The sequence below is a fragment of the Conger conger genome, chromosome 3 (genome assembly GCF_963514075.1).
Source record: "Conger conger chromosome 3, fConCon1.1, whole genome shotgun sequence".
In the NCBI taxonomy this organism is placed as follows: domain Eukaryota; kingdom Metazoa; phylum Chordata; class Actinopteri; order Anguilliformes; family Congridae; genus Conger; species Conger conger.
The window spans coordinates 74,987,519-74,998,600 of record NC_083762.1 but is presented as its reverse complement, the minus strand read 5'-3'; the positions used below and the strand labels follow the sequence as shown (position 1 = coordinate 74,998,600).

The following is an 11,082-nucleotide window of genomic DNA, read 5'->3' as shown; positions in this document are numbered from 1 at the left end:
AAGGAGAGAGAGAGAGACTGACAGGGGTAAAAGGGAGAGAGCACTTTTGCACTGCAACAGCGATCGGCAAATCAGACCAGAGCTATCGCGATGTGTTCGTCTGCACCAGGCGAGGCCTGTCTCTTTGTTACCGTCCTCACCGGGAAAGGAAGGAGGGAGAGGAGGGGAGGGAGGGAGAGGGGGAGATATTTTGCTTTGTGTGTGACGGTGTGATGGTGGCTGTGAGGAGAGGGGTGCGGTCGATAGCAGACTCCACCGTAGAGCCCCACGGCGCTGTGTGTGCTGCCTGACAAACCCGCACCTCCTGTCTGTCTATCTGTCCCTCCATCTCTGTCTGTCTGTCTCTCCTCTGTCTGTCTGTCTCTCCTCTGTCTCTGCCTGTCTGTCTGTCTATTCCTCCTTCTCTGCCTGTCTGTCTGTCCCTCCCTCTGTCTGTCTGTCTGTCTATCTGTCCCTCTGTCTCTGCCTGACTGTCTGTCTGTCTATCTGTCCCTCTGTCTCTGCCTGTCTGTCTGTCCCTCTGTCACTCTTTGGGTGTGTACATAATGGTAGGGGTGGTCCTTTGGAAGAGAGGGCGCCGTCCTAATGACAACCGGTTTGTGGGGCTCGGCTAATCACGAGCAGGCTCCGCCCCACTCTGAGGTTAGCGAGGCTCATCTGTGTTTTTTTCGAGGGCGACACTAGCTCAGGAAGTCAGAGCGGTCTTCTGGCAGTCAGCCGGGGGTTCAATGGATGAATGAGAGGCATTCATTGTAAAGCACTTTGGATAAAAGCGTGATATGAATGCGGTCCAGCTACCATTTACCGGTTGAGCAGGGACCTTAGCTGCAGTTTGAGCAGCCGGTAGCCAGGGGGCAGTGTGTAATCCTCTGAGGGGGGGCTGAGGTCAGGTCCCTCGTGTTGGTGCTGTGACTCAGCGACTCTCGCATTAGCGTGCTTGCCTGGCCGATGCGTGTCGGTCTCGCCACACAGTGTCCCAGTGAACAGCCTTCCTCAGAATCGGCTTAGGAAGGAGACGGAGGCTCGGTCATGCGATCCCGCGAGGATGAACGCGGCTGTGGCGCTAACGAGGGGCCGCTGGCCGTCAGTCACCACACCCCCAGCCCTTCCTCATTTCAGCCATTTTGATTGCTGTATGACTTTTTGGACGCTTCTTCATATTGCATGTACAGTATGTGTGTCTGTTGTGCCGTGTTGTCCACATCACAGTGTGTTTAGCTGTGCTCATCAACATCCCCCAGGGGCTTTAGTAGATGTCTTTAGAAAGCCTGGGATGTGAGGTTCCAGAGTGTTCTCCCCCCTGCAGGAGCTGTCCCTGTGTCACAGGGCAGGGTCACTATCCCTCTCTTCCTCCCTCACTCACACCTTCAGTCACTAACTCTGATGCCCTCACTCATTCATTTACTCATTCACTCACTCACTCACTCACTCACTCACTCATTTACTCACTCACTCACTCACTCACTCACTCACGCATTCAGTCACTAACTCCGATGCCCTCACTCATTCATTCATTCACTCATTACATTACATTACATGTCATTTGGCAGACGCTCTTATCCAGAGCGACGTACATTTGATTAGACTAAGCAGGAGACAATCCACTCCTGGAGCAATGCAGGGTTATGGGCCTTGCTCAAGGGCCCAATGGCTGTGCGGATCTTATTGTGGCTACACCGGGGTTAGAACCACCGACCTTGCGTGTCCCAGTCATTACCACTTAACCAGGCCACAATCACTCACTCACGCATTCAGTCACTCACTCACTCACTCACTCACTCACTCACTCACTAACTCACTAACTCACTAACTCACTCACTCACTCACTCACTCACTCACTCACTCACTCACTCACTCTCTTGCCGCTGCATCTCGTGTTTATTCACACGCGCTCTGTCCCGGACGCAGTCGGGAGTCGGTTAGCTGTGTCTCACCCTTTTGTTAATTCAGAAAACAGGGATTATTCCCTGTGATAATGAATGAGTGGTGGCCACAGCTGAGAGGGAGAGAGGTGGAGGGAGAAGGAGAAGGGGAGAGAGATAGAGACAGATGGAGAGAGGGAGAGGGGGGAGAGATGATGAGATGGAGAGAAGGAGAGAGATGGAGTTAGGGAGAGATAGGTGAAGAGAGGGACAGAGAGAGGGAGAGAGATAGAGACAGATGGAGAGAGGGAGAGGGGAAGAGAGATGATGAGAGGGAGAGAAGGAGAGAGATGGAGTTAGGGAGAGATAAGTGAAGAGAGGGACAGAAAGAGGGAGAGAGATAGAGACAGATGGAGAGGGAGAGGGGGAGAGAGATGATGAGATGGAGAGAAGGAGAGAGATAGAGAGACAGATGAAGAAGAGAACAGAGATGGAGAGAGACGAAGAGAGGGAGAGAGATAGAGACAGATGAAGAAGAGAACAGAGATGGAGAGAGGGAGAGAGATAGAGAGACAGATGAAGAAGAGAACAGAGATGGAGAGAGATGGAGAGAGAGAGGGAGAGAGATTGAGAGAGATGGAGAGAGAAATGAAGAACAGAGATGAAGAGAGATGGAGAGAGGGAGAGAGATAGAGAGAGATGAAGAGAGGGAGAGAGATGGAGAGAGAGGTGAAGAAGAGAACAGAGAGGGATAATGGCACATCGTACCGCCCCCACAGACACAGCTGCATGTTGTCATGGCAACCATTCCCCTGCAAACTCAGAAGTGGGTGAGGTTCCACAGACGAGCTAAAAACACAAGAGTAACGGTAGCACCCCTCCTCTTCATGCCACACAGCCCTCTGGCACTGTTGTTGAATAGATGGGCTGTATGAACTGGGAAACTATATGTAAATACCATGAGGCTAAATATTAGGGCAGGACCAAGAATTTGACTATTAATGACTGAACATAAACCGCAAAACCATCCTGGCAGGCACTCGTCCCCGCCGGCCAAATATCCTTATCGACTTAATTCTCCTTTGAAAGAGTCTTTTTTTTCCTGCTGTTCACAGATAAACATTGAAGAAAGTGAGCTGAGTTAGAGCACACACACACACACACATCCAGTATACAGTACTATAGTTTCAGTTGCTAGTACCACAGAGTCCACTGTAGCTAATGAGAAACGGTCTCATTAAATAATAATGAACACATCTACGTTTGGCCCCAAACAGCTCTTCCACAGGATGTGGACACGCGTTGCCCACAGGGCCTCTCTGAGCGGTGAGAAGCGTAGTTCTGCTCTTCTGGGGGGTGAGCTGAAGCTGGGCTGTCTAGGCGAGACGTGGACGTGCTGGAGATCTGGGGCAGTGGCAGCAGTCTGCCGTCTTCTTCCCCGCAATCTCTCATCTCCTTAATCACATCAGCTACTGACTGACGAGCAGGTGCTCAGAGCTCCCAGCAATTGATTAACTGAGAGAGAGAGAGAGAGGCAGAGAGGGAGAAAAAGATGGAGAGGGAGAGAGAGGAAAATTGAGAGATGGAGAGGGAGAGAGAGAGATAACCAGAAACAGAGAGAGAGAGACAGAGAGAGAGAGACAGAGAGACACAGAGAGAGAGACAGAGGAACAGAGAGACAGAGAGAGAGACAGAGGAACAGAGAGACAGAGAGAGAGACAGAGGAACAGAGAGACAGAGACAGAGGAACAGAGAGACAAAGACAGAGACAGAGGAACAGAGACAGAGGAACAGAGACAGAGGAACAGAGAGACAAAGACAGAGGAACAGAGACAGAGGAACAGAGAGACAGAGACAGAGGAACAGAGACAGAGACAGAGACAGAGACAGATACAGAGGAACAGAGACAGAGAGAGAGAGAGAGAGAGAGAGAGAGACAGAAACAGAGATACCCAGGATACCAAGCATGAGCAGTGACAAACAGGTTGCCCATATGGAGAAATTATTCACAGAAATATATGGGAATACTGTATGGATTTTTATTAAATGTATTTATTTATCATATTCATGCATACATTATATATATTGTAGAAACGTTTAAATATTAAACATGTGCATATTTGTACATGCTACTATTTGCATATACTTAAACATAATATTTTGAACATGTGCACAGTAGCAATAATTTTATACATATATTTTAAAATATATTGAAGTACATGTAAATGTATAAATTTCATAAATACACAATATATTTGATATATCATGCATTTCCCACCATATATTGAGATTTATGACTTTTGCCTGTGGGTGGGTAAGCCCCCTCCAGTTGGCAGTGGTCTGAAACTCTGTGCCGTTGCTGTACAAAGCGCTTGTACTGGGAGATTAGGGCGGATTTAAAGCTCGGTCATCTTCAAACGATTGCTTTGGGAGCGCTCTGTAAACAGCTCTGACATTTCGCTCCCCCGCCGAAAGGTCCTCTCTTTCCTCTCTCAGCCCTCCTCCCCGGGTCCCCCAGCCGGCCCCCGGGGCGCTGCGTCTCGGGCGGAGCCGCGGCCGTGCGCCCCCCCCCGCTGCGGCTCTAACGCGATCGCCTCGCCCCGGACGGCCGCGCGACGCTGGCTTTGATTCGCCCGCTTATCGGACCGCCGCGAGCCGGCCGCCGTCTCCCCCGTCCGCCCTCTGTAGTGCGCGAGAACCGCGCCTGTAAACATCGGCGATTAGGCGCATTACAAGGGACGTCCCCTGCCCCGCAGACCACGCTAATGGCAGCCTGAGCCACAGCATGTTCTGGAGAAGAGCATGTCAACAACTTACGGGGCGAATGAACGACTCGCAAGATTCGAATTGCATTCGAACGTGTTGTTGAATACGCATCGCCTCCATTTTGTATGTGAGGGTTAAATCCGTTTCCTGGATGGTTGGGTAGTGAAATGACCTCTTGACCTTTTACTCATTTCTTTTCAGTTTGTCTCTCTGTGTGTCTGTCACTCTGCCTTTCTGGTGTATGTTTGTGGTATCTGAGTTTATATGAGGGCTGTTTATCTGTCTTCAGTCGTTCTATTAATAGCCAGAACTCCATTTTGTTTGACACAGTTAATGAACAACACTGTTTTGTTTTTTTTGTTTTTTTGCAAAAGGGTGATGATGATTATGATGATGATGATTTATATCAGTGCTGTTTCTTTGTGCTGAATTGTTCTATTAACAGGCATAACACCATTTCCTTTGACATGGTTAATGAACGACCCAGCTTTTTGCAACGACAAAAGATGATGATGTTGATGATGTGGATGATGTCAATGATGATGATGATGATGTTGGTGACGGTTGTTGTGGTGACCATGCTGGTTCCTAACGGCGCGTCTCTCTCTCTGCAGACGCTGAGGGCGGCGAGGTGTCGCCCCCTGTAGGCGCGGGGGTGAACAGTAACAGCTGGCACTTCCGCTACGGTCCCGGCCCCGGCCCCCCGCAGCACCTGAAGCCGGGCGAGGTGCCGGAGGCCTTCATCATCCCCGGCTCGCCCGCCATCATCTCCATCCGCCAGGGCGCCGGCGACGGCGACGACAAGGGAGACTTCATCTCCTTCGGCAAGAAGGAGGAGAAGAAGAAGAAGAAGAAGAAGAAGGGAAAGGAGAAGAAGGAGAAGGGGAAGGATGACGGAGAGGAGTAGGGAGGGGCGCGTAAAACAGAGCTACCAACTAAAGACCAAACGGCAGAGCAAAAAAAAACGAAACAAAAGAGAACAAAGAGAGAGAAACAAACGTAAAGAGAGAGAGAATAATCAAATAAGATGCTAAACACGTAAATGCAGGGAGAGCACCCTTCATTGGTAACCCAGGGCAACAGCGTTCAATTCCAAATACTTCCAGAAATATCTGCCACAAAATGGCTGCCGGTCACAGAAGGCTTGCCTCTCTACCAGGAGGGCTTCCTCTTGATGCTCCACATTAAGATGTTGCCCCTCCTATACCCCCTGCCCCCTCCCCTAAAACCCCACCGCTGACCCAGAGAGGCTCGCCTTCCGGCCTGACGTTGGCACCTCTGTCTCTCTCCTCCCGCTCACTTTCTTCCTGTCCGCACAGGAAGCGCTCACATTTGGCAAAGAGCTGCACGCTTGCCTCGGTGTTTCACATCAATCAAAACATAAAATATAAAAAATATAAAATATAAAAAAAAGTGACTAATTTGCTAAGGAGACGGAAGCAGGACACATGCAGCATTTGTAAATAAAGCAGGAATGAATCGAATCGCAGCGCAGGAACGAATCGAATCGCAGCGCAGGAATGAATCGAATCGCAGCGCGTGAACGAATCGAATCGCAGCGCGTGAACGAATCGCAGCGCGGGAACGAATCGAATGGCAGCGCAGGCCCGACCTACGAGAAGGCCGCAGCCATGCACACTTTTTTTAATATACGTTCTGAGAGGGTGGTGACGCACGGCAGTCTGCACAAGAACCACTGTGCCTGACACACCGAGGCACCGCCCCTCCACCGCGCCGGTGTCCGAAACGCGGCCTCCCCCGGAGGCCCCGCCTACCAGCATCGCACCCCGACACCCTCAGGCTGAGGGCGAGAGAGAGGCCAGCTTTAGAAATATTTTTCTACCCAAAGAGAGAGTTAGAGGCGTACGAAGCGGTGTGAGAGCTCTCCTCTCAGACCCGTGTAGAGCGAGGGTTGGTTTGGCGGCCTGCGCATAGACGGAGGGGGGGGGTGGTATGGGTCTTGTAATATAGCAGGAATGTTTCTCTATTTTGATTTTTTTGATTCTGTTTTTTTTTTTTTTTTCGGTTCTGCTCTGAATGTTTTGTAGTTGTCCTTGGCTTCGTAGTGTTAAAGCTTCTCTCCTTCGTGCGCTTTTCGGTGCTCTTACAGTTAACACGTTCAAGGGGACTCTCTCTCTCTCTCTCTCTCTCTCTCTCTCCCCTGCCCCATGTCCTGATGTAGGAGTCCTCGACAATTAACCTTGAGCATCCTGGCTTTTGATAATTTACTTATCGACTACCACTGCCTCTTCACTGAAACCTATATTCGCTTTTTTAACCAATTAATATGAAAACTGCAAAACTGACCAATCACGGCTCATCTGCTCTGGCTGCCCAGCGCTAGCTTTGAGAGAGGGGGAAGGAGTGATCCGTGTGCTCTCTCCTTTCATCCCAGACTGCGGAAGGGCCCTGTGCCCTGAGTCTGGAATGTCTTTTACTCTATTATGAGAGCTAATCCACTAATTAGCCAATGACTCTCTGCTTTTGAGAATGACCAAACAACAGCATTAGGCAAGCGAGGGCTTTCTCTTCTCCAATTGGCTAGGAGGTAACTGGGGGCGGGCTCTACGTGGTTTCTTCCTTAAACTCACATGAGACATGTGCTGCGTTTGGGTTATTAAAGACTAAAGATGCCAGTCTAAACACTAATTTACTAATTAATAACTCATTGTGTTGAAGAAACGGGACAAATTTCAGCCAAACTGAAGATTCTAAGTAACTGTACATGTGGCTTTTATAGTTAAGAAATGATCACTTTTAAGCTTTCAGTCAGCTTGGTCAGCTATCTTACTTCAGGAACAACAGCAGTCTGCGTTGACTGTTTGACAAATTAACAGATAAAAAAGTAGCTACATTTGGAACATCAGAGTCTGCCCCTGTGAATTCTCAACCCTTCCAGTTAATCGAGTTCTGCATAAACTGACCAATCCCACAAAGGGGTGGAGTTGCGTTTCTGCTCCACTGCTATTGGATGGCTTCCCTGTCTGTCTGTAGACACTCAGACTCAATCGCTCAATCCTGTCACATCAATGGCTGTTGCATGTACTTATCAGAGGAAACACATATTGTATAGAAATGTATATATAGATAGTTATGATTTTATTAGTATTATTTTCCTTCATTAATCATACGAAATATACATGAGCCTACAATCTCAACCCACGTCTGTGTGGCACACGGGTTTCCTGCTCTGACGTGTGTCCCAGACTGACTGTAACTAACCTTATTGATATGTGTAATGCTATAGTGTGATGCCCTCAATTGCAATTATCTCCCTATTTCTTTTTTCTTTTTTAAACAACAATTTTTTGTTTTCAGGACGAACAAAAAAAAATTAATGAATAACTTTTGTGTTAGGCATTGACATGATGATTTTACTAACACTGTAATGTGAAACCCAGTTATGTATGCTCCCCTGCAGAGACATCCTCCCCTTCCCCCTTTACAAAATATAAAAAACGAACAAAAGAAAAAAAAATGAAAATGGCAAAAAAAAAAAAAGGTATATGTGGTGTATATATGTAGTGTACGCTTGTTTAGTGGTGTATGGTCCCACGGAGCTCTGCTCTGTGCTGAACCTTATTGTACACCTGCTCATCCTCTGTAATGGTGTAGTAGTGACTTTTTTATTTCAATGGATACTGTGGTAACGTGTTTTGTTTATAAATCACAAATAAAGTTTTCTTTCTTAAATATCTTACGAGAACGTCTCTTGTGCTTTTGTTCACGGGTCATTCGTGGTACCAATGTGTTTTTTGTCTTTTAAAATAGTGTTTTAAAATGATACGTACAGTATTTAGTGCACCATGACATTGCCAGTCACTACCGCGGCAAGTGTCTCTCTTGGTCGAAACGTTGGGGACCCGTGAGGTACGTACATAGATCCAGGCTTGTGCATTGTGTTGCCACAGGTGGAAAATCCAGGTTCAGAAAGTAACAGTCCTCCGCAGTGTTCTGTTCCATTCACCTGGGTTGCCTGGCCTCTAGGTAGAACTGATTACTGAAATCAGCAGGCTGAGTTCATGTGTGGAAGAAACACATGGCAGGACTTCTGTATGTTGCTTATTCAGCCATTCATTCGACTGAAATCTCTCCCTTTCAGAGCATTTAACGGGTCGGGGAGCACAGCGAGAGGTCAGAGACTGAAATTACTCAGAACAGTTGTCCTGAATTTACCTCCTCATTCCTAAGTTGGCCACTCACAATTCTTACAACCTCAATGGCTGTCAGTCGAGAACAGAGTCAGACATTTATAACTAGGTCACCACATTATGAATGACTCTGTTCCCGACTACTTACATAATTATTTTAATCTTGTCAGGGATATTCATAGATACGCAACCAGAGCCTGGATTACAGACATTGTCCCTAGTAGGTTCAAGACTACATTGGAGAAAAGCACTTTTCTGTTATCGGCAGCCACTGAATGGAATCAACTGTCATCCATTATTAAAGCAAAGGCAAACTGCTAACCATTTCAAAATGGCTGCCAGGTTCAGGAGCATCAATCAGGAGAATATAAATGCTTTTTTGAATGTGTATTTATTGTATATACAGTATATGTTGTTTGATATGTGTTATCCCAGTCCTGCCCATTATTACTTGCCCATTATGACAATGAGGACCACAATTGAAAAGTCATCATGATTTATTGTGTTCTGTTTTCTTCATAATTCTACTATGTGTATGGTTGTTGCCTAAGGGCCCCCAGCCCTATGTATATTTTAGAATATGTCAAATAAAATCAATCAATCAATGACTTGCATTTTGCCTTCTAGACCTCTGTCAGCTCTTTTCCTAATGCGTCCTCCATTTTGTGCCTCTGCTGCTCCTCCTCCCTCCTCAGATGTGGGCTTGAGCACGTTTTCTTCTTTGGGCTGCAGACGGACAGTGGCCCACCAGGCCGGGGAGGGGGTTAGGGTTATCTAAGAATAATGAAGGAAACAGGCCATCAATGAAATTTAGCTCTAGGGGTGAAATGTCATCCCAGCCCACAGAGGGAAGGAAGGGGGGGGAAGTGGCAGGCGAGAGTCTGAAGAACAGGCCAGCCCTGATCAGCCTCAGCTGGGAGCTGGAGCTCTGGGTGAAGGGTGTATAAACCCTGTCTACTGGAGGCCTTCCAGTTGTAATTCGGCGGAAATTTCTTGAAAGCTGAGCAGAGCATCAGATGATGAACTTAGAACTAGTGTGACTGGGCTGGGTTCTTTGTTCTTCCTCTGGAAATGGTGTAATGACAGTGCTCGTGATTAGGCCTAATTGCACAGCCGAGTCATTAAAAAGTGAATGTAAAATGGGAGACCCGTAAGATTGCCATTTCTGTGCCGGCTTCCTCTGAGTGCCGCTCGCTCGCTCCCTCCGTAATTGAGCATTTTAAATCCGTCTGAAATATCTGGAGCCGGCTCCCTTCCTCTGTCTCTGAGAGGCACTCGGAAGGGTTCACAAGTTCACCCGTTTATTTGGGCGAGCAAAACATGCACTTTTCATTCCCTCCGCCACCCTCCTCCCCCACCCCCTGCTGATGCAGGAAGGGGTTGCTATGGTGACCGGGAATGTGTTTCCATGGCAACAGCCTGCAGGGTACATGGTGGTTGCGAAAGCGAAAGAGAAGATGGGGTAGGTGTGGCTTCCCAATCAGCACCTGCATGATCAGCACATCGTATGTGCAGGCATGCTCATGTTTTCTCTCTCTTTCTCTCTCTCTCTCTCTCTCACACACACACACACATACACACACTCTCCCTCTCTGTCTCTCCTTCACAGATGCAAACACTCTCCCTTTCTCACTCTCTCCCTCTCTCTCTACCTCTGTCTCAGTCTTTTTCTCCCTCTCACACATACACACTCGCTTTCTGATGCTCTCTCTCCCTCCCTCTCTGTTTCTCTATCTCTATCTCTCTCTCTCTATCTCTCTCCCTCTGTCTCAGTCTCTCTCTCCCTCTCACACATACACTCTCTCTCCCTCCCTCCCTTCCCCCTTCTCTCTACAGTATCTCTTTCTCACTCTCTCGCTCTGTCTCACACCCTCTCTCTCTCTCTCTCTCTCTCTCTCTGTCACTCTCCCTCTCTCACACACACACAGAAGGCAGGATATCCTGTATATCTATATACTGTAAGTGTTAATTTATGATGTTCCTCCTCTGACAGATATGTTTGACACATTGTTCATTTTATTACAATACCTTCCCCTTGTTATACGGTTTGCAGGCATACTAAACCCGAATCCAGACAGGAAGGAGCCTGCACTGTCTCCCTTCTCAGCATTAGCAGCACATCACTGTCTCCTGGTGCAGCGTTAGCCGCCTATATCAGTCACTCTGGTTCTGTGCTGCAGGAGTCCATCAGCTGGAAGCTCGGTCCAGGAATGGAGTGTTAATGTAGCCGTCCTGAGCTCCAGTGTGACCCACTTAAACCCTGACTGCAGCAAGGTATCCATAACACTCACTCCTGTTCCTCT

General features: G+C 48.0%; 1 protein-coding gene across 1 annotated transcript in view; it reads left to right on the top strand.

Annotated features, from left to right (window-relative positions):
* The window catches only part of pcdh2ac (protocadherin 2 alpha c), a 33,089-nt gene extending 24,761 nt beyond the window's left edge, over nucleotides 1–8,328 (top strand). Inside the window, exon 4 of the mRNA XM_061234535.1 lies at nucleotides 5,243–8,328. Within this exon, the coding sequence (XP_061090519.1) occupies nucleotides 5,243–5,535 (293 nt within the window). The 3' untranslated portion in view covers nucleotides 5,536–8,328. The remainder of the gene's footprint in view (nucleotides 1–5,242) is intronic.
* Nucleotides 8,329–11,082: the final 2,754 nt, after the last annotated feature.